This window comes from Elaeis guineensis, chromosome 4, assembly GCF_000442705.2.
Source record: "Elaeis guineensis isolate ETL-2024a chromosome 4, EG11, whole genome shotgun sequence".
Lineage (NCBI taxonomy): Eukaryota > Viridiplantae > Streptophyta > Magnoliopsida > Arecales > Arecaceae > Elaeis > Elaeis guineensis.
Genome location: NC_025996.2, coordinates 22,773,770 through 22,797,687, shown reverse-complemented (window position 1 = coordinate 22,797,687; position 23,918 = coordinate 22,773,770). Strand labels below are relative to the sequence as shown.

The 23,918-nt window shown below is 37.2% G+C and overlaps 1 protein-coding gene across 4 annotated transcripts; it reads right to left on the bottom strand.

The window, feature by feature from the left end:
* Window positions 1-4,634: 4,634 nt before the first annotated feature.
* On the bottom strand, window positions 4,635-20,001 carry LOC105043374 (hydroxymethylglutaryl-CoA synthase). Of its 4 annotated transcripts, none has more exons than XM_010920895.4 (12): window positions 19,732-20,000; window positions 16,691-16,797; window positions 14,682-14,814; window positions 14,213-14,356; window positions 13,709-13,867; window positions 12,126-12,199; window positions 11,974-12,049; window positions 11,445-11,500; window positions 8,584-8,671; window positions 8,361-8,501; window positions 8,129-8,278; window positions 4,635-5,046 (listed from the first exon to the last, which is right to left on the bottom strand). In XM_010920895.4, the coding sequence occupies exons 1-12, from the start codon at window positions 19,801-19,803 to the stop codon at window positions 4,834-4,836; spliced, it is 1,413 nt and encodes a 470-aa protein (XP_010919197.1). In that variant the 5' UTR covers window positions 19,804-20,000; the 3' UTR covers window positions 4,635-4,833. The 4 variants fall into 4 exon arrangements, with proteins under 4 accessions (XP_010919197.1, XP_029119902.1, XP_010919198.1 ...); XM_029264069.2 differs by lacking the exon at window positions 19,732-20,000 and adding an exon at window positions 19,534-19,688; XM_010920896.4 differs by lacking the exon at window positions 19,732-20,000 and adding an exon at window positions 17,185-17,740.
* Between the last annotated feature and the right edge of the window lie 3,917 nt (window positions 20,002-23,918).

Genomic DNA, 23,918 nt, shown 5'->3' with positions numbered 1-23,918 from the left:
GGTCCGGAAATCAATCATGAACCTGAAGCCAGCTCGTTTGTTATTTGTCATGCATGATCCAGCATACTTCAACCTGAGTTAAAATCAAGTATTTTTATAGGCTTGCTGATCTCCATAAATTTGAAATCTTTTGAATCCAGTTGCTCGTGTTCCAGCGGCTCAGTTCAAAGGTTGATGAGACCAGACCAAAGCTCAGAATTTATATTAAATGATTGGTTGTATGCTAACTAATATATGTACTTTACGTACGTTACGTAACAATGATGAACTTTTATCGAACCAAGAGTAGTTAAGCCTTTCCTTTCCGGGCCAAGCTCCAATTTCATTCAAGTGGTTGAAGCAAGTTCATGCTTTGTTCAATTATATTCAAGTCAATCCCAATTTCAGCTTGATGATCTTTATTGAGTTTCACCCGATCCTATTTGTTTAAACTATTACCCATCCGATTCTTATATCCGGTTGCAAAATCGTTGAAGGACCTAAATACATTCCACTCAGTAAAAGTAGAAACAGCGGCAAAGTTGAAGTAGGTTTAACAAAAAAAAAAAAAGGCGATGAGCAATTGATGCGCGTAGGTCCCATGCTCGGCAACTCCCTTCGCTGGGCCAGCCCCGCCACCGGCATTTGCCAGGCCCGAGACGAAATCAGCTGGGCCGTGGGCCCCGCCGAGGTTGGAAGCCCCACCTCCCAAGTCGTAGTTGCGGGCCACCACTTGTCCTTCTCGTGGAGGCGGCCGGTGCGGGCCCACTTCCCCCACCCCGAGCGAGAAATTATTGGACGGTAGATTTTGGGACATCCAATAAAATATCATCATATTATTTAATAAAATTTATTAAAAATTAAATTGAAAATAATTAATCATAATTAACTGTATGTTTTATTTTTATTTATATTTTTCAATTAAGTGGTATTTTGAATCATCGAAGATGATCCAAAGCCTACACGAGGGAATCGTTCGAACCAATAGTTTCTCCTTGGAAGCCAAGCGGTGGGTACCCTTGCACAGGTCATCAATGCACTCCACTCGCATGTTGGCACGTGTCAATTCTATGTGACAGCGAACGTGGCAGGTAGTGGAGGTGGGTTCTCTTTGCGTCATGCAACCATACCACCACAACATGGAAATCTCAAATAAACAATTGCACGAACTCCGGCGTGCAAGCTTTTGTAAACTCTATCAATTTATTGGCTGTGGTTTGATCGGTCCGGCGACTACGACAGCTCCGTACCTTTTTTTTTTTTTTTTAAGTGCAGTTTATAGCAGCACTCGCAGGTCTTAGCCTTCTACAGGAAAAAGAAATTCACAGATTGAAACGGAAGTGTTTCTTTGATCCATTTGTTTGACAGTTAGTGCATAATAAGGTAACCGTCGTGGCAAAATGAGCAGATTACACATTAGCTTTATAATTTTTACTATAAAATTTCTATGTTATGAAGTTTGGAGAGCCACTAAATTGGCATATGTCATTGGCACAAAAACTTGAGCACGGCATCGCCATGTCACTAAATCATAGCGGATCTGTTCTTACAAAAAAAAATCTTTTTAAATTTGCTTTATTATACTTGTTTTATAAAAATTACACTTACGTCCAATTAAATTAATGATATTGATGAAACCGTTTACCTTAGGGTTGATTATTTTAAAAACTCTTAACTTTTTGGGAGTTATCCCATTTAAGGTTGACCATATGATTAATGTTTTATTAAGTTATCGATTAAGGTATTGAATAAAAATAAACCTCATAATATATGTATAGATTTTTTAAATTATTGGATGTAAGTATAATTTATCCCTAATTGTATGAAAGATTTTGCAACACATTCATTATGATCCTTGACATGTCATTGGGAAAGCCAAGAGTGTCAACGATCAAAAATAATAACACATACTCACCAAGCGGCAATCAGAAATAAGATAGTGTACAACCATCCTGATTGCATAAAATGCAATCCCATCTTCTCCACTGGTTGTCACCCATAAGAATTCATCTAAATTTATAGTTGCATCTCAAGTATTTACCATACATCTACACAAGCTAGAATGAACTAGAATAGGTCTGACTAATAGAAATAATTTCAATCACAGAAAAAGTATACAAAACTCCTCCCGCCATTGCATGATCTAAGAAAAGATGAAATGTACGTAAATATACCCTCACACATACAGAGTAGTTTTAATATTGAATAGGTCAAAATATTGATCATCAAATTCATCATATTTCATACACAAATGAAATCCATTGATCCAATCGAGAAAATTAGCTTTCTTGCCTTTGAACCATGGTCTCAACCACCATCCAAGTTGTTATAGGCCATGGATCATGTTTCCCCAATATTGTATGCCTATTCCAATCAAAAGTAGTCCAATCACATGCAAGACTAAAAAGGCAAGATACAAGACCAACTCAAGTGTGGTCCAATCACATAAATCCGACCAGATGACCCCTCCACCAACTCGTTTGTGTGTACGTTCGGGTATCCTGGCGAGGATCGTAGGCCAAAGGGCCTAAAACACTGAAAAAGCTTTTAAGAGTAGTGGAGCTCTTTCCCCACCTCATCTACTCACACACCATGCAACCAAAAAGAAAGACCCTAACGTGGTCCAGCATATATATAGCAGAGGAAGCAATCTGACGACTAGTTCATAGCCAACAAAAAAAGGGTGCAGTCTGGGTTGTTTTATGCACCCAGCCCACCGCTAAAACGGGAGCCAGCAGAAACCCCACACAAAAGCTGACCCATGTCAACAGGGATACGGCATTAAATAAGCAGACTTTTTTTGGTTCGACGCATGTGGAGTCCTTCCTCCTCCTTCGCTCAAAAAAAGACACATGTGGAGTCCAAAGACTCCATGATATAGGGTACTGGGAGTACAGCAATAATCCGGGAAATAAAAGCCTGGCATCAATAAGATATGAGGACTAGGAAGGTTTGGAAAGCAAGTGACAAGCTATTGTATGAGTTGTTGGAATGGTGAGATTCCACCATTGAAAGCTTCCTTTACTTCCATCAACTGCCCATGGCACCACCATGGTGACCCACATGTTTGCCTTCCTGCGGATTTCTCTTTCCCACTTTCCGCCACCACATGGAACTTATCCAATCTACATGAATTTTTATCCTCACCAGCTTGCTCAATTTGTGAGCTTTCCTTCAGTTGGTCAGACAACCTTTTATGATTGTGGCTGAGGGGATTTCGGGAAGAGTGCAAAGAAAAAAATTAGTGGTAATTCAGGAAGGGTGCTTTTTATGAGTACGTGAACCTTCTTCTCTGTCCAATATGAATTAAGGGAGAAGACTACCTTTTTTCATTTTTCAAATAGTAGTTTTCTAATTCACTGAAGCGGGGTGAATTGTCGGTTAATAAAATCAGATTATAAAATGGTTGAATACGATTTGAATGTTTGAGTAGATTATGAATTCTATATGATGCAATTAACTCCTTTTAAAAATAATTAATTAAAAAAATTTTTCAGCGATGGATCGAGTATAAGGCTAGCATAGGCTGAGTCAATTAAGTAACTGATATAGCTCTTTCTAACCTTTTGAAATATGCTTCCATATGATTTATCTCGTGCCTTTTAATTTGTTCCAATCAACTTGTCACCAGAATTTAATAAATTAATATACAATTTAATGTCATAACCGTAAAATCAATATGTATTAATTTTCTCATCTTGCTTTAAGGAAACCAAATTCACTAATGAAGAACAAATTGTTAATTACGACTTTGAACTGAAACTCGGTAACTATGCTTTGAACAGCATGAAAAAATTATTTATGATTTAAAATTCTAAATTCTACCTCATTAGTTTTGAGCCATATGCTTGAGAAAACTTGGGTGTTAAAATAATTGAGAAATGGCTCCAATACAATCTGAACTTGACAAAAGAATGGCCTAGCACGATCAGGGATACGAACCAACTGGCTTAACCCAAACCTAACCGACAATCATGCCTCATTTCACTGCACTAGCAATGAACACCCCATGAGAGAAGGGTTGTCCACATAAAATTGAAAGTGCTGGCGCTGAGACAATATGAAACTAATGAGAGGCTATAGCATTCCCATTGTCTAGAAGATGTCATGGGGAACTCCTCTGCAATGCCAAATGAGTCTCTGAGGACGACGCTAGCCATCAGCTACATCCTATGAAAAGTTCCTCAAAGTTGCCCTTACAAACTTACAGTACCATATAAGCAAGGTTGGTCTTCTCGGATTCTGTGACATTGGCCCCTTCCTTGATGCCGCTATGCAATTGCTCGACTAAACCATGCCCGACGTTATTCTTCCCAAGCTCCAACAACCCAACCATTTACCAAAACCTCCATCCGAACTTCATGCACCAAATTAGATTTTCATGTTAAACCCGCTATTTTTACTGAATTCATCATACGCACCAATGATTTTAAAAAAAAAAAAAAAAAGGCCATAATTTTGTTAGGACCATTCATAATCTTCATGTATACATGAACCAAATGTTGCATGGTACAGGAACGGAACGCATAAATCCACGATGTGCTGCTTAGAAACTCCTGGAAGTAAAGAGTAGCTCCCAATCTGATTTGAAGCAGTTTACAGTTAATAAAAAAAAAATCTGATTTGAAGTGGTAAAATATATATGACTTGTGAAATGACAGAAAATCAGGAAAGCTAATTTACATTAACAATGAAGAACACCGAGTTCTTACCAAAATTAATGAAAATACCAGCTTGGAATAATATATACAAAATGCTAGACATAGCAGTCTAACCTAGTTTAAAAGAAAGGGGGGCAAAAATAAAGATCTTGAGTTATCTGTAATTCTTCTAGTATGAGAATTAGAGGCATCATTAATGACCATTTACAAATGAACGATTGGCATGAATAACAGTTGTGTCATCTGCACCCTTCTTGGCATAGTATCTCCGGTACAAGGAGTCAACCTGAGTGAGGTAAAATGTTCCTGGATAAAGAAGGCTTGTGTCTTTGCTTGTAACAAAATCCTTTGCTCCATACCTTCTCTCCATCAGCTTCATTGTCTCAGCAAATTTTTCAGTTGGAAACTGAATAATAGAGAACTACGGTCAGCATGTAGATCAAACTACAATGAACAGATAATGAAATAAACATAAATTAATAATCTTCATCAAATGTATGTCATAGCCACCAAGTTCTAATATGATCAAGAATACAAGGCATGTTATAAAAAGAAGAATGCAGACAAATGAAACGAGCAAACTCTTCTCATTTGACCATGCATGTAGATGAATTCCTCTACATTTGTCTATCATGCCTTGTATAGATAGCTCTTGGGATGCTCCGGAGTATGACACAAAAAGGATCACATGTTTCCCCCAAGCCACAGCCGCTTGGAAAGCAATTTTAGCTACAGCTTTAGGTAATTGGTTTTAAGCTTTTTTTATTATTTTGGAGTACAAAGCTTAAAGTTTTTGAGCTTTCTATAGTCCTTACACCATGTCTTGCACCAAACCTGTGTTTTTGTCAATTACAATGATTCAATCAGTTTGAATTACAAGAGATCCTTGAAGATGATAACATATGAATTCCCTCCTGACGGTAACAAATAACTGACAGGCTATACTCAATTTGTTTGGCATTTAATTAACAAATAGTTATCTTTCCAACCATTCATAACTAAAAGATATCCCCTTCCTAGGAGACCTTTGGGTCATTTTGTAACCCCAATAACAAACCTGTCATGCCTTAATTGCAATTAAAAAAAGAAAAATATTTGATTAAAACTATTCTAATTATCGATAATCCTATACCAAATAGGGTACCTTAAAATGTCATTGATTGAGCTTAATAGAACAACCCTCCTTCAAATGATACTGCAGTTAAGTTTGATTTTATACTGATGTCCGCTGAAGAAGTATGCACCAATAAACAGAATGGGGAACCCTCAATAAGAAGCAATAAGTGGCTCAACAAAATCTTGGGAAATGTCTTAGGACAGCATTAGAGAATAGATTATCCAATCAAATGTAAGATTTGATCAATCCTTGGAGTATTGGGTTCCACTTGATTGCTCAACCAAGGCAATGTTCGAGGTACATGAGTTTGGAGGTCGTTCACAGCCATAAAGATCATCATGCCATGCAACCATGGTCTAAGGATCTGACTCAGAGTATGTTCATGTCGAAATAACAAAGTAAATCATTCCCGCTGCTTTTGAAGAGATCTTTATAAGCAACTTGTTCCAAGTTTTTGCTTCACTGGATGAATCCTCATCAGGGACATTGACAAGCATGCATAAGTTTTTGGAAAGCAATTGAATTTAAGGGGTTGTTTGGTTGACAAGTTTTACAAAAACATGTTTACAGAAAACACAAAATGAATGAGTTTTATAGAAATGATTGTTTGGTAGTTTTCCAAACCAGTTTTGCCAAAAGCAGACAAGCCGCTAAACATGAAAAATAAGTTTTCTAGTCAAAAATAGGAAAAGGAGTATTATGAAAAGTATGTCTCCCCGGCTTTCACCAACCTGTTTCACAGAGAATCATGTTTTATGATTTTCTGTTTTAGAAAAACTTATAGATAAGCCAACAGCACCTAAGTTTAATAGTCATGTACCTAAATCTACTTATGCAGAAAATTGCAACTATATTCCAAAGGAAATGTAGTCTGTCTAGAGGATTTTTTTTTCTTTTTTTTCCCTGTTCCTTTAGCAGTGAATTTGAATCTACCTGCTGAAGCATTGGCTTCTCTAAGATAACCCCAGGAGAAAAAGAATACCTTTTCTTAGAAGCTTGACTTCTAGGTGTAAGAATTCTCAATTTATATATAGGAATAGAAAATATAACAGGGCAGAGCGTAGCAACAAATCCGACACAAAATTAAACAAAAAGAAACTCAACATGTAACTTAACTAGAATCTTTTCCACAGGATTTCACTATGATGGAATGGTACAACCGATCAAAGCCACATGATCCAAATGACAGATGGAATGGTTAAGAACCTAATGAAACTGCATATGATTATAAATACAGTAGAGATTTCCATCCTACAGTACCAAATTGTACATATTTGAATGCACCATATTCAAATGAAGAAGCAACTAAAGCCATTAACTGCTAGCATGAGCAAATTTATTTAGCTCATAAACATTCAGCATTGGAAAGAAAGGTGAAACTTCACCCTGTTTTAGTGGAAAAGAAACAAAACTCCTGATTCTAAACAAGGATCATTAGAACAAATTTATTCCAGACACTAGCTGAGCTAAAATTTTTCAAAATTTTTCCTATCTGCTGTACTGTGTAGAATCCAAATAGATAGTGCATGTGTTGTTGTTTTAGATTTCCCCTTACAATCCTGCTAGTAGTGATATTGGGGAGGGGGTTGTATAAGTGAAACTAGAATTTCTGCTATTGCAGTTATTAAATGAAAGAATACAGGATAAAATAGAGAGGCAAGCATGTAAAGATAGAAAATATTCTGCTGGCATAATCCAGGATTATAATATTTTATTGTCAACAGCGTCAATTGTGTGTCAGGATCAGATGTTTTTATGAAAGTCATAAGTAATCAAGGTGATGCTACAATTTAAACTAGAGCAGGACCAAATAGCCTGCATATTAGCATTTGCAAAGAACATTACACCCTACAAGATAAAAAGAAGTTGGGATCTCAAATTGATAACTCATTTATAAGAAAAAAATACATGATTATTAGCTCGAAGAAGAAAACATGATCACTTTATCGATATTATGTCCTGTACAAATCATTAGCACTAAGTTGCATTGAATACTTTGTCATCATGTGAGATGTTTGTATTATATTCCTTAAATTTAACTCTAAAATTTTCTATTGTGTAAATGTTTAATGCATGCAATCTCCTGTGTGCTTATTCCATGTCCATGCATGGTTACATGGCTACATATAACATCATACACGTATCTACACATCCACATAATTGGACACAAATTCAGTTTGAAGTCAGGATATTGCACTCCACTCTTTGTTAGATGAAAAATTGAAAGTCTTATCTAGTAATTTACTGAGGTGGAAACAGGCTAAGAACATGTAGTATTTAACCACCACATTTGAAAGTCATTGATGCAATAGCAAAATGATTGGCTATTTGGAATGAATTTATAGGCAAAATAGAATATGCAGTGACATACCACATGTCTCAATTCCAGTTTTTGGGATATATTCATCACATTAACGATATTTGATAAGCTGAAGGGGTGTTGACCATCCTGAATTTTGAATGAAAACATTGTTGAAGACAGGCCGCTTCCATATGAGAACATCACAACCCGTTGACCCCCCTTTATTGAAAGCAAATGGTATCAGGGAAGGACAAACTAAGTTAGTACAACCAATCATAGAAAACAAATGTAGATACTTTACCAGGGTGCTATGCTTGTTGTGAAGAAGAGATGCAAATGAGGCATAAAGCGATGCAGTATACATGTTCCCCACTTGTTTGGGTATTAAAGTAGATGGTTGAACCTTTGCATCATACAAGTGCTTTGCAACTTGCTGAGAAGCCTGTGCATTCCATACTACGAAATAATCAACAAAATGATATTATGAAGGATGTCTTTGAAATTACACCGGCATGATAAGCAACCTTTTCAAGCTCCCGACTTTGATAGCTTTCATCACCAGACAAGTTTAAAAAGGGCTCCAATTTTTCTCTTGCTGCCTCCTCAATGCAGCTGATGAAAGCAATTAACAGAAAATATACATTATTAAAGAAACTGCAAAACTAATTTTAACAACTGGGAAGTTTGTTAAATAAATTTTAAAAAAAAAAAACAATCACAGTGAAAGTTTGCATAGTTAATTATAGTTACAAAGTTCACCCATGGGGGTTTTTTATTTTACTAACACTGACATATTTAGCAAGCCAAAGGCATAGAGTGAGATAATTGCACATAATTGAATATCTTGAAGTCCTTAGCTCAACTTCCTGGCTTTCACTTCCCATTAACCGGTCTTACAGGCTCATATAAAGCCCCTCTCTGGCCCAAAGTCAACCAAAAGACAAATTTATAGAGGGTTCATATCTTGCTAATGACTGATTCTTAAAACTTCTCAAATTATTTGAAGCCAAAGCCATTACCTATGTTGTAAAGCATGATTATTGTTGGACTGTTCAACTCATAAAGTATATTTTCCAAGAAGTTACTCAGAGAATAGGTTCAACATAGGAAGCAAACACCAAAGGGAACATGCAGGTGACATGCATCCCAAACAACACAGAAAGATTTGAAAGGAAGATTCATTGAGGGAAATCAGGCAAAAATATGGTCCATCTGGAAGAGGAACATGAACAAGTGATTCACATGATAATGATTTCAACTTTCAACCATGTAAATTCCATTATTCACTTCAGCACTGCAGAAAAGTCAGTTATCATGTTAGAAAGACTGATAGTTCTCCAAGACACATGACCAAGGACATAGAGCCACTTGGATGATATTAGTAAGTCTAAAAGAAAAGGTGAAAACGAATAGGCAAAGAAAAATCTGGCAATTTGGTAGGAACAAATGTTCTCTCGAAACAAGAAGATGAAAGATTCAAAGCAGCTAGCTCTGCAGGATTGTAAGAGGAAAAAAGAATGGAAAAGATTGAGTATGATCCTCTTCAAGATCTGTATCAAAAGATTTGGTTAAGAGAGAAGGATTTTGTTATCTATGGTTTTCAATGTGGATAATGCTGAAGATATCTCTTTAGGTGCAGTTGCCTGTGGAAAAAAATTACTAACAAAATAAGCCACATCATGCAAACTACGCATACAGTGCAGTGCTAGCACATAGAGCATGGTAACATGTAATCAAACAGATACCTATCAAACATAAAAATTGAAAATCTTCTATTCATAGTCCATACTAGAGTACTTTATAGTGATTTTAGACATTTTCAGGCCTTAAATACATGTATGATTTTCATATACACTCCATCATAATAGGTCCTTCAGTATCAACTCAGGCACCACTAAAAACGCATACTGCTGTTAACTAACCACCAGAACCTAGAACTTTAATATATCAGGGAAGCCAGCAAGGTACATGACATCAGCCTTAAGACCCCACCATGCAGGTCTGGATCACATACAGAGACTGAATGGATGGCAAGATGACAACCAGGTTAATTAAATAAATAACTGATCGGGAGCAAATTTGAACTCAAGATCTCAATCAACCTGAGCTTTGATCCCATGTTAACCGACTACTATAACCAAAAGCTAGAGATGGCAGGGACAAGTCCATGATGTACATCAGGCTTAACAACTACAAGAAATAAAATATTTTCATAGCACAAAATTTCATCACAAGGGAAAGCAAAAATTATTCCAGAAACATTCTTAAGGATTTGGTATCAATGGCCATCAAGTATGATGATATATCTTGCTGTATATTACTTTGTAGCATTGTAGTGTACAAACTACAAACCAAACATATTAACAAATTTCCGCCGTGTAAGTCAGGTTAGTGGGACCAAGGTATGATTGCCATGACATGATATGCAACGATACTTCAAATCATGCAGTAGGATGTGTAAGAAGTCATTGGCTAAATTTGATAGCCTATCATGAGATCTCTTTGGTCTAGGTCCATCAATTCTTGGTGCTTATCTTAGTGTCAAAGTTTCCAATGGTTTACTCCATATCTCAAAAGATATATTTTGCCTGGTGACAGAAAATACCACACACACTTCTATTTGATTATTGCTAAAAAAGGGTCTCGCTTTATGCATTTTGGGATTTTTCTTGTAAGTCATAAGCTTTAAATGTGGTTAATTGGCTATAGGTTACATGTAGAAGTCGTACATGAGTTAAAGTGCCAACAGGGGAACAATACTACTAACTGGCCTGCCCATCTCTGCCACTACTGCAAGTTTTTCTTTCATGATGCAAACTGATAAGTTCAGAGATTTTCTTCTCAATGGCTTGTTGGATACTGTATTGAAGGTCATAACTCCCACGGAGCAGCAGCCGTGAAGAGTGCCATTTATCATATCTCCAGAACAATTAATGATTGTTTAGCCAACCCTAACCCTAGCATAGCATTTACAACCCAGATCCATTTTCAAGCTTAAGCCTCATGTCCAGACTCATAATTTTTAATCTCTAGCCCTAGATATACATGCATGATCAACACATCTTTGTAACTGCCTAGAAAATGAATCTGCTTAAAGAATAATTTAATTGTAATTTTTGGTTTGTGTATCCTCTTAGAACTAATCACCAACTTGCCATAAAGAATTATCTGAGGAACCAAATGAACAAGAAGTAAAAATAAAAATGTGATGCATCTATAAATCATACTACATACTCATAATCAAGCATAAATAAGACAATAAGTAGAAACAATTTACATCTGGAATTGTTTTATGATTAAAAGCACAGTATGCATGGATGATTACCGTGAACCCTGACAAGTATTTGCTAAAATACCAGGTAAAAGGTTAAAGATGAGAGAGAACCTGGAATTGCGTAAGAAGTCATTAAAGTATAGCCGAGCAAAACTTTTCTGCACAAGCTGTATGAAATTTCAAGAAAATGAAAAATGCATCAGCTTGTTGGAGTTTTCATTGACTGCACAAAGAAAGAAATGTAATTAGGACTGTTATTGGACTGAGCAAGTTTTGGTCACCAATAACATGAGACGTAAATGCATCAATCAAGGTCAGCCTCAGAATGAAGTGTGTATTCAGTCCACACTCAAAATCCTGAATCTCATTCTGAAGACCCCAAAAAATGCAATGATTTGCACCCAATTTTAAAGTCTCAAACTATGGATGTGTTTTCTGCATGCCTGAGCTACAGGCCAAGCTTAGGTTGGGCCAGCCTCGAAATGATTTAGGAGGCCCACACTGGTGGTCCCAAACCCAAAGAAAGCCTGATTCTTTGCTGCCCAAACAAGATCTGACCACAACCCTACTTGATAGGCCTGGTTGGGCCGGACTATTAACAGTGCTACATGCAATATAAGAGGCATATAACATTACATACCTTGTTATATGGAGAATGAAAAACAAAATAATCAGCATCAAAAATTGAAAACTGTTTTCCCTCAAAATTTTCATTCCTGGACATCAGAAAGGTCAGCAATAGGCAATTACAGAAGTGATGGAAACCAAATTTCATAGAAAATTGCAGCTTACTTATTACAAAAATGTTTGTAACATGAATCAAGAGCCATGAGATAGCATATCTGTGATAGCTTCCCATCAACAACCTGCACACATTTTGATATCTAGTTTAAAAGAGGCTACTTTGATGCATAATTTGACAGAGGCTTCAACTTAAAAAGGTAAAAAGACATTTTTCTAGAAGCTCTTCAGACCATAAACAGGTATTTTAAGAGCAACAAATACACCTTCAATGAATTCATATGACAAAGCTTTTGTCTTTTATTTTTTAAGTAACATGTGACAAAGCTTTTGCTCTTGGTTATGGTCTCATATCACAGACCTTAAAAAGTGGCAAGGTTGCCTTGTTATTTCCATATGTTGCACCATTTCTTCATGAAGTTATCTCAAAGTTCTGATCCTTGATCTAATCGTAGTTTTTGAAGAATCAAGTTACAGATCAAAGCTGTAGAAAGATGAGGTATCCTATAAGAAACCCCTTACAATCTTAAGTTTTCATGTAGCAAGATTTTCCACTGTGGCCCATTACACAGAATCTTTGACTAATATATTTTAATGTTCAATTGTATGTAGAAAGATAACCCCACAAGAAGAAACAGCAGCAAAAAGTTGAAGCCACTTTCTATATCTGCTATACATTCTTATGGTGACAATCACTACAACAGATGGTACTGCACTCTGAAGTATAAAGATGGCAAAACATGATACCTAACATGCTGCAAGATGAAGTAGAAATAATTAAAGAATGGATGAAAGAGGTAATTTGTGTCATCAGAACCCAGAAAAGTTGCAAGGAGTAGGACAAGAAGCAAAGGTTTTGAAGAATTGTTTCTCTTTTCACTAGAGGAGATTGCTGAATGAAAGATGATAATGAGTTACCAAGCAACCTCAGATGAGACATACAAGTGTCAATAACAGAAATGTCTTGAATAACCTGACAACATGACTTGGAGGATGGAAAAGAAAGTGTAAAGGAAGTACGGAAGCCTTCCCAAGAATGTTTTACAACCAAGCTAATGGGAAATGGTGCTACAATAATGGTGGTCAACAGAAGGGAAAATCAAGGTAATTTGAGTAGATCCGTTTAGTCAAAGTCATTAATTCTCAGATTTAACCAGCCTTCACATCTTGTGGAAAAGATAATGCATGATTAACAAACAACCAGCTCGAAGCATCCCCTTCTCAAAAGTCTATTAGGTATATTATATAACATGGAAATAACAATGAAGCAACTTTACAAGGGTGAGGGGTATTATCTTCCTCAAAAAGCTATCATACTACTTGACTGATGCTTGCAGTTTCCAAGAAGAAAATGTAAAGAATTTCATATGGCATAAAAAGACCCACAGATGATGCCAATGTCAAAGCTTCACAAACAAAGAGTGAAGCATAATTTTAGTAGAAGCATAATTCAAAACCTTTTGCACTTTGTTGAATATGTTCAATGTTGTAGCTTAATAAAAAAGGGATAACTTCAAGGAACGATGGTCTAGTATAATCTCTTGAAATGGATATAAAAAAGAAAAGAATATCAAAGCATCTGCAATTTCTATCAGCCAGAAAATGCAACGAAATAATAGGATGAAGAAGCAAACCGGATATTCACTTGCAAGATTAGGCTTGTAAAAATCATAAGCATGAGACATATGAGTTCCCCTAAATTTGCTTTCGAAAGATATTGGTGCATTTGGCCCAATAAGCATTGCAATTGCAGCCGCACCCCCAGTAGGCCGAGCTGGTCCTTCTGCGTAGACCTAACAGAAGATATGTTGGTAAGTATATGGCATTGCTCAAGCATAAGCGAGAACATACATATCTTTTTCAATTAAATGTATATTTTAAATGGAACAAAAGAAAATATGCTCGATTTGTTCTTTAGCTTAAGCAACAACAGCTCTGTCTCGTGGAAGATTTTAGGATCAATTGTTCAAAGATCTTCAGGGTGGAGAAAGTTTAAGTAATTAAACTTGACTGCCCATACAATAAAGTGGCTGATTTTGCACAGATTAACATAGACATTGCCCAGCAAAGGACTCTTGGCACGACATGCAATGAAACTTGACTACCTATATTTTAATATGAAGTTTCAATCACCATACCGCACTATCTGTACAAACAACTAGTCCATAACGTCCATCCCAAGAGTTACTCTCTACCCAATTCACACAGTTAAATAAAGCAGCTGTTCCTCCATAGCATGCATTTGTCGAGTCAACTCCTTCAATATCGCTATTACCATACTCCTGTTTGTTCCAGAAAAAGTTAGACATCACATATAACAGGACAAGTAGCAGTAAAAGTATATGTGCAAAGATAATTGATATAGCAACTGGGTTATGAGGTAACATAACAAAGATGTAAATGATTTAAATCAGTACATGGAATAAAAGCTTAAAAATTATCAGAAATCACAATATAAATCAGAGAGATTTCAAATATTTTGAGGTTCCATCAGAAGATTCCTCAACCCCATGAAGCATCAAATGATGTAATCAACCATCTCATCCACATAAAATTTCTGTCAGAAATTAACCAATAAAAAGCCTATCATAACAGCATAGGACAAACCTCAAAAATTTGCATGAGCCAAGTCTTTATAGATTTGCTCTTGTCTATGATTGTCTCGGTTCCAACTTCCAATCGGCCAATTTGTCTTGGATCTATCTGATATTTCTCAAGGAGGGATTTAACAACTGTCAAGCTGCAACAGAACTCTTAATCAGTGATTCAACAATTAGCAGACACACAGGCATGAAGCAGAACCTCATATAATTTCTCAAAAATGGACCAATAGTCAAGAAAGCAGATCAGAAATATGTTTCCACCATCAGACAATATGCACAAAAAAGGACAAAAGGTAAATATACTCAAAATCTTGAGGGATAATCAAGAGGAGAACAGGGATTCGAAACAAAGCTGACAACTTCCAGGAAAAACCTTTAGATTACAGCAAATGATATTATTTAAACATAAAAGTCATTCAGCCTGCAGCTATCATTTTAAGCCACCCCAGTAAGTCTCAGCTCTTCAATATGAGGAAGAATTTTGGTCAATTAAACAGGCAGGCAACAGGAACAAGAAAGAATGCTAAGGTGGATATTTAGTGAATCTGGATAGGATCCAATTAGAAATTAGTGCATTTAAGGAAAGCCTAGGAGGAGCCCAGGTAAAGAAAGAGAATCAAGCAAGAGTAACAACTTAAATTGGTTTGGTTATGTCTAGCATAACCAAGAGAAAGTCAACACTAGGATGATAGCTGGAATTCATTCAGTAGCACCGCTAACGAATAAAAATGAATCTGTATATATGAAAAAGTAGTACAGGTAGAAATTAAATGGTGACTATCAAATCTGGTTCAGCCATCTGCAGCATAAACCAGAGACAGCCATAATGAAGTTTATGGCTAGCATATGGGTTGGAAGTGTCAATAATGAGTACAGAGAGTGCAGAAGATGTCAAGGAGATGAGCATACGCTCATAAACCCATATGACAACTCCATGTATATGGCATAAAGATTGTTGTTTAAAACCAAAAAAAAAAAAAAACAGTTTTCTTCAAGAATCGATATACCATCTGTTGAACACTATAAGAAGACTTAGAATTGATGGTACCTTGTTTGCATGTTGATATGCTTTAGTGGAAGTTTGATTGACCAACTTCAATATACATAGAACATTTGCATGTGAACAACTGAAACGGTTGTATTGTATTTTACAGGCCAACAAATATAGAGTTAGAATTGGATGCTTTCATTAAGGAAACTGGGATGACTCTTAAGACATGGATCCTACAAGAAGAAACTCTTAACTATGGAAGGAACCCGATACCGAGAAACAATCACAACCAATAGAGAGCCCATATAACATAGCTCCAATGTGACAAAAGTCTTTGCATTACAGAATCCCCCAACTTCTACGGGCCTCAATCTTTCTCCTGAGCCATAATGAAGGTTGTGTTCAGAGAACTCCAGAATAATTGTTGATAACTAAAATTCTCAAGTTGGACCGGCAAACCCACAGCAAACTAGATGCCAATTACATCATGTGCCCAAGACATAAACACCGTTCCCACCCCCATCAAAAATTTCGATTATATTCGTTGTTCGCACCATGAAATACTATACCGCCCTATACCGGACAACCGTACCATACCAGTATTTCGTCTCAGAGTGTACCGACATTATCATACCGTACCAAACTGTGTACCGACATTAAGCAGGATTTTACCGGTATGGGATCCGGTACCAAGACGGTGAACTTTGGTTCGCACACATAATCAAATCACCAGTAAGTTGCTATTGATTACATCATGTGCCCCTCAGGTGGCCTTTTTTTGCTCACCCAAAAAAAATATAAAAAATATAAAAAATCACTATGGTATCCTGAATCCTGTGACACTGTTGGAAATCAGTATGAAGAATAAGTCAATCAATCTTAAATTGCAGGCACCTCATATATGGAATTATATAGAAGCAGTCATGTACTCAGAGCTTTAAATGGAAAATATTCAGATTGTCCATTTGTACAAGCAAAACATTAAATCTGCTTAAATCATTGACTGTATAATAAAAGATTACCTCATCGAGACCACATCTTCTAATTCCGTACAAAAAGCCATACAATCTTGGCCAAGCCCAATTGTATACTTCCCTCTGCTGACGCCATAATAAACCTCGAGCTCTTCCTGCAGCCAGCAACAGCAGCCAACTTGTAAAGTTAGAAGTTGATAGTTTTTCAATTACTAACATCGCCCAAAATTTTAATTGAAAAAAATAAAAGAAAAGAAAAAACAAAATGAAGTTTGACAATAGAACATGGAATGTCATTGCTTGCGTCTTTTGCCTGATTATCTTCAACTGATTGCCACAAAAATCAATCATTTACCATTTCTTTTTTCTCTTTTAGCTAAAATTCTCTCCTTTGCATCGTACTTTAACAAAAGAATTCTATTTTTAACCTATATCTGACAAAGAATAAAGGCAAAAAACAAAATCATACGCTCATCAACCTCAGCAAGAAACTAAAAGATAATCAGCGGGGCACCCAGCACCACGTCAGCGGTGCACCATACCAGTCCGATCGCGACCTAGTCTCGACAAGTCATCGAAACGAAAATGAGTAGGGACGCCCGGTCTCCTTTCTCCTCCATATCCGGTGAGAAAAACAAATCCTAACCCTTTCTCTTCCGCCCCCCCTCCCCACCTGTCCCACCGCCCCTTCTCTGGCCTAGAGAAATGCACCGCCGCCGCAGAAGGTGGAGGTGTCGAGGTGGGGGCGGCGGCGGCGGAGGGGGAGATGACAGAGAGGGCCTTGTGGGAGAAGTCGGGGGCCGCCGTTGCTTTTTTGCGGTCGTCGGTGTCATGGGAGAGGTCGAAAACCAGAGGAAAGGGGCTCGAGAGCAGGTGGTGGTAGACGGAGAGATCGGGCATGCGGGAAAGGACCGGACTGGCCGAGACGGCCTCGAGGATGCCGCTTGATGGGAACCTCGTTGACAGGGACTTCGTAATGGTGATGTTGGTGACCGCGTCGATCCTCTCCAACCGCGGGCGGCGCTTACCTCTCCGCTGGATGGGTAGCGGTGGGAGAGGCGGGAGAGCGGGGTGGAAGAGAAAGGAGAACAAAAATCGCATGAGGCAGGCACCATGGGCCAGGCGGGCCTACATGCCCTTTTTTTTTCCCTCTTTTTTTCTTTTTTTGTTTCCATAATTTAAAGGAGAAAATCTAAAAATTAAATAAAAATTAAATTATTTATAATTAAATAATAAAAATAAATACATGTCTAAGAGACGATACAATTTTTTTTTTTTCTCATCAAGCCTCTTATTTTTTCTATCTATAAAATCTTCATTCTGAGTCTTTTTCTCCTCTTCCAAAATCTATGCACTATCTTTCCTGTCCATGAGATTTTTTTCGAATTTATTTTTTCTCTTCTATTTTTTTTTTAATTTTTATATTTAAAAATTTATAAAAACTATATATCATTTTATCTAGAGACGTGTATTGGAATATCAAATAAATATTATACTACTTATGTATCAATTGATTATATATTATGCACTGATAAATATTAAATTCAGTAAACTATGTATCAATTTATCTACAGATATATATTAAATTATTATTTAATATATATAAAAAAATTTATAGTATATACCAATAAGCTATCTAATGTATATCATTTGGTAATATATTATATATTGATGAGTGTTATGTTCTGAAAACTGTATATTGCTTTACCTAAATATATATATTTGGACGTTAGATGAATATTTTGCTATGTATATATCAATTGATCATATATTATATACTAGTGAATATTAAATTCGATAAACTATCTATCAATTTATCTATGGATATATATTGGATCATTGCTACATGTATATCAAAAAAGCTTATTGTATGTATCGTCTAGCTATATACTGTATATCGGTGAACTTAATATTTTGAAAATTATATATTGATTTATTTATATATATATATATTGACTTGTTTGATAATTAATTTATCTAGTATATATCACATGGTTATACAGTAGATATCACTAAATAGTATATACTGGATGAGAAAAAAAGAGAATACTATTTTTTTTAATCATGAAAGGAATAACTCTATTAATAAAAAGATCTTTAATTTTTAAATTTATTATTTAAAATTGATATTAAAAAAAATGTAGCAAACTATGAAGCTCACCTCATATGATATCTTATAGTGCCCACCCATATGATTTTTGTTTGAGAAAGGGTGTCTCTCCTAAATTAAGTTTTGATTATGTGGCGAACCTGCCACATGTGGAGAATGCTCGGGTGTGGTTCACAATTGACATAGTACACGTGGTGTAGGATATAAGTATCTCAATAAAAAAAATTTATTTATTTAATGAGTTTAGGACCAAGTCCAATGGATCATATTAAATCTAACAGTGGATAATACGCCACATCACCTCTTGTATTTTATCAATTCTTGATTATACGTTATCCACTATGTATTTGTTTTACAAATATTAGAATTGACATGCTATATGTATCTTATATCATCTAATAAAAAATTGCTACACCTCTCTTAAGGAAACAAAGTCATTCGTTACTGAAAACAGATTCATTGTTATCCAAATTTAAAATTATTGATTGAAACCGTCCCATCATGTACATATATCCTAGATCATCTAATAAAAAATTATTACATCGTTTAAAAAAAAAATTCTTTTCATTCAACCCCACAAAAGATATTAATTAATAATTAAAATGAACCTTTTTATTTATAAAATTTAGATAATAATAATTTTTTTTCTAATAATAAATAATATAATAATTTTTTGTTGGATGATCAAAAATATATGTGATAGAACAACTAATAATTTCTCCTCCGAGCTGTTTTCTCTTCTGGATAGGGGTTGTATCTTTCGTGCAAAAGAAGAATTTACCTTCCATCACACGAATCCACCATTGGACCGCATAATAGTTGCTTCGATAAATGAAGCTGTATCTCCCCATTTTTTCGCAAGAGAAAACAAGACAGCACCCTTGCTGTGGTTTGCTGTCGAGCCGAACCAAACCCCAGGAGAAACCAAAGATCCAGAAGCCCTCCTTTTGAAACACGAGAGAGAGAACTGGAATCTGACCTGTTGGACGCAAGTGGATGGGAAGTAGATGTCCATGGCTAGGATTCCCGCGCTCTTCTTCTCCCCATCCATGTCTAATATGTCTCCTTAAAATTCCGGGCACCGGATCGATCCGAAGACGAACTTCTCTTCGCCCACCTTCTGTTTGTTTTATTTCCTAGAGAGAGAAGGGATCCTGTAAACTCGCGGAAGCGAAGGCTTGGAGGAGCACACGCAAATGGCGAACGCTCGAATCCTTCGCGTCTTTTGTCGCAGAGCGTTGTGACAACCGGTATACAGGCCGATGTTATAGTACTCGAAAGCATGATTCCTTCGTATTTCGACATCAATATTGGTTTTATTACTGATAATGCCATTCCAACTTCCCATCTAACAACTTCCCGTGAGACGCGGTAGACGCTATTATACGAAGCGAATGCCGATACGTAAATGAAAGTCGAGATGCGAGCTATTAGCCGTCCGATCGGAATCTAGTGGCTTTAGTACTTTTGATTGATTTATGTGGCACGTGATGCGGAGGCAGCGCGTAGAACGTGATCTCTGACTGGTTGGTACAACGTGATGACCGACTGGTTTACGATACGACCCACGTGTTTGAGTAGTGCCACGACTGGGTGGCGCCCGCTTTGTCCAGCGTGGAATGAAAAAACTGCATTTGTTTGTGGTAGTGCCTTGTACCGGTATAATTGAACTTTTTTTTTGTACCAAAAAAAAACTTTTTTTTTTTTTTTTTTGGTGGGGAGTGGGGGTGGTAAAGGTATGGTTGAACGCTTGGACGCCAAACCAGCACTTTTCGAGCGAAATGACCCGGATCACCGAACTAGTCGATCTGTATAGGAAAAGAGATGGAGGATTCGAGGGCTTCGATTTAATACAACGACCTCCAATGTATTACGTTGATTTCCTAAGGCTACTCGGACATATGAGGAGTTTTGGATCTTAGCAACACTTGGGCAATCAGGTGGCCGATTATGTGGCATCAGCCTTAATTCAAGTAGATGTTCGCACAAAACAGGGAGATACACTTTCACTTAGGCTTAATTGTCTAATAATGGCAGATGTACTTGTGCGTCTGATTTTGTTAAGGACTTAAGACTGAGTTTTTCTCTTTGAATGTAATTAAAAAAATAATAGTTGTTGCGGTGAATTTTCTGTTGCACCCATCGTCGGTGTAAAATATTTACAAAATTAAATCCACACTGATTGAAATTATGTTCGGCAAAAATCCTGCAATGATTAAATCAGTAAGAAATGGTGAACAGTAGATAAAGAATATTTGAAATGACAAAGTCTCAGCCCAGAATTATCTTATCAATGCTATTTATTTACCTCTATTTTATAGGTGATTTAGATGTAACCATCGAGCATATGGTTCCGCATCTTATAGCACTAAATTATCGGACCATAATCATGAAGTTAATGGGCTGTTTATGCCCACTAATGATTGTGACACGTAGTTGATAACCATTTATAATGGTTAGATATATAAGTTCCGCACATTCCGGCATCATGTGATCGTGAAAAGATAAGCCGACTATATATCGATAGTCGTGAAGATCCGAATGAGTATCGGTTAGTAACTCTGATATACCGATGGTCATTAGTTGGATATTAACTGAGTTGTCATGGTCATCTGTTGGTGGTTGAGAATAGCCGACTGTCGGTTGGTCAACTGATTATGAATCGACATACTGTGTGTATGAAGCCGACCTATAGTCGGAATCGGAGGTCGGTTGAATTGTCCCAACAGTTACCCCCCACTCTCAAGTCTAAGATGGCTTGATATGTATATCGTCACGTGATTTGTCACGTTAGACGAAGGGAGTTGTCATGTCATGTGCTGCTTCGAGCCCCAACTCGACTGTTGGCATTAATGATTTTTTAAAATATGAGAGATTTTCAGCTATTTTATTGTTTCGATAACTGTGAGATCATCATTAGACTGTCATTTCGCAAAGATAATTCGATGCTCAGAAAATTCAGACGATTTGATTAGATCTTGACTACATGTCCAAATATCATTGGTTCTGAACTATTCACGTGGATAATGATGAGGTGGCATGATCTGGGAGTAGGTGCGTCAAACCGTCCGATCAATGGTTGGTCTCGATGTCGTCATGTATCGACATCTGAAGAGTTCCTGATTTAACATATTTCATCTGGACCGTTAAGGGGTCCTATATATATAAAGTCACTTTTATCCAGGCTTTACTTTTGTATTTGTCGCCTCTCTGCAACAGAAGGTTCTGCTACCCCAGTACTAGGAGCCTTCCGACTTCTGTGTTTCGCACCATCTTTGGCATAAGATCGAGTTCTCCTTCTTTCTCTTAGGATTTTTCTCTTAAGATTTTTTTTTTAGTTTTTTATTTTTGATGGCCAGTAAGAAGGCTTCATCTTCTCGGGATAATCGATCGGGGAATCCAATCAATGACTCTTCTTCGAATCCAAAAATAAAAGTTTCTTCTTTATCCGAGCCCAATGTTGAACGGCTTCGAGAACAATACCGTATCTTGGAGTAATATCAACTTTTTGCTCCTGATCCAGACGGTCGGGTGAACTCTCCTCCTTTGGATCAGGTTGCATTTTATGTCGAAGACCTTCAGGCCAATCTTCAATTTTTGATTTCAGAGTTCGTCCGAAATCTTTTTGATTACTATGGTCTCTGTCCTGCTCAGCTGGCTCCAAATTTCATCCGACTGATCATTAGCTTTGCTTTGTTATGTCGGCTTATCCCGACTGAATCTCATCCTTCTCTCTTTCAATCTTTCTTTGTTCTTCATCCTCATCCCAAGGTCAAGGATCGGTGGTTCTTCAATCCGAGAAAAGATCTTTCTTTTATCTCCGATCTTCCATCATCCATTCATGGATGGAAGAATCAATTTTTCTTTGCTTCTTTTTCTGCTCCTTGGGGCTTCCCTTCGTGTTGGGGCAATCCGAGAACTGGCCCCAACAAAAATAGTCAGATGGAGACTACTGATCGAGAAGACTTCTTTCGATTAAAGGATATGAAAGTTTCACCATAGTGAGATCTGATGATCGAATAAGCTCTTTACAATGCCGGACTTAGTTCAATAACTTTTCTAAGTATAACATAGTCGATCATTTCACTTTTCTTTTTGTTTGTTTCTAAGTTTTGTACTGATCTTTTTATTTTGATTGTAGCTATGCGACAAGGGCACGAGTGTCAGCCATCGACATCCACTCACATGCTGTCAAGAAGGAGGCAACAACTGAAGCTGGACCTTCCCAACCACTGAAGAAGAGTCAAGACGCTACTCTATCGGTACCGATGAGGGAATCCGACATTCCATCAGAGATAGTTCCCGAGCCAGTCTGAGTATTGTCAGCCCCGATAACACTTCTTCTGACTGAGGCATCGTTTGCTGAAACTGGGACGATGAGAGATAAAAGAGCTGCATTAGAACTATCGATGGTTCCATCAGCAGGGGTTCAGGTCGGATCGATCGTGGATGAACCTTAGCAGTCTGTGGCTGCACCGACTATTCCTCCAGCGAAACGATCTCGGGCGTAGTCAAGTATTGATTTTCTGACAGTCTCAAGCATGCGACTATCGACTAGAGATCGAAGGAAGGTGCCAGTCACTTCGACCGATGATAGATCGTCTGCGGGCCTCCCCATGCTCTTCAACATTAGGATCTTCGAAGGTAAGTCGGTCTTGGCCAATTCGACATTAACCAGGTGGCTCATTGAAGCTGCTCTTCTTCCGATTGATAGGGAGAACAAGAAGAGTCAGACAGTGGCCGAAATATTCTTTTCCTTCTACCTGATGATACTTAGGGTAATTTTTTGATATTTCTCTCTCTTTTTATTTGATCTGACTTGACTTATCTTCTATTTTCAATGGTACATGATATGCACGCTTTGGAGAGCGGATATCAGAAGATCACTGACTTTCGTCGATCTTGGATGCATAAGGTGATGGCTGCCAATGCTGAGAAAACTGCTACCATCGAACAACTTCAGGCAGCAACTGAACGAGAGGCAAAGTTTCAAAAAAAATCTCCTGTCTGACTGCCGACCTTCAGTCTTCCAAAGTCGAGCTTGAGTCAGCTCATCAAAACATCACATCTCTCGAATCTCAGATCAAGAGTAAGAAGCACTCCATCCATCTTCTTCGGAGAAAAAGAGATGGATGTATTAAAGAGCTGGAAGTGAAATGTAGATGG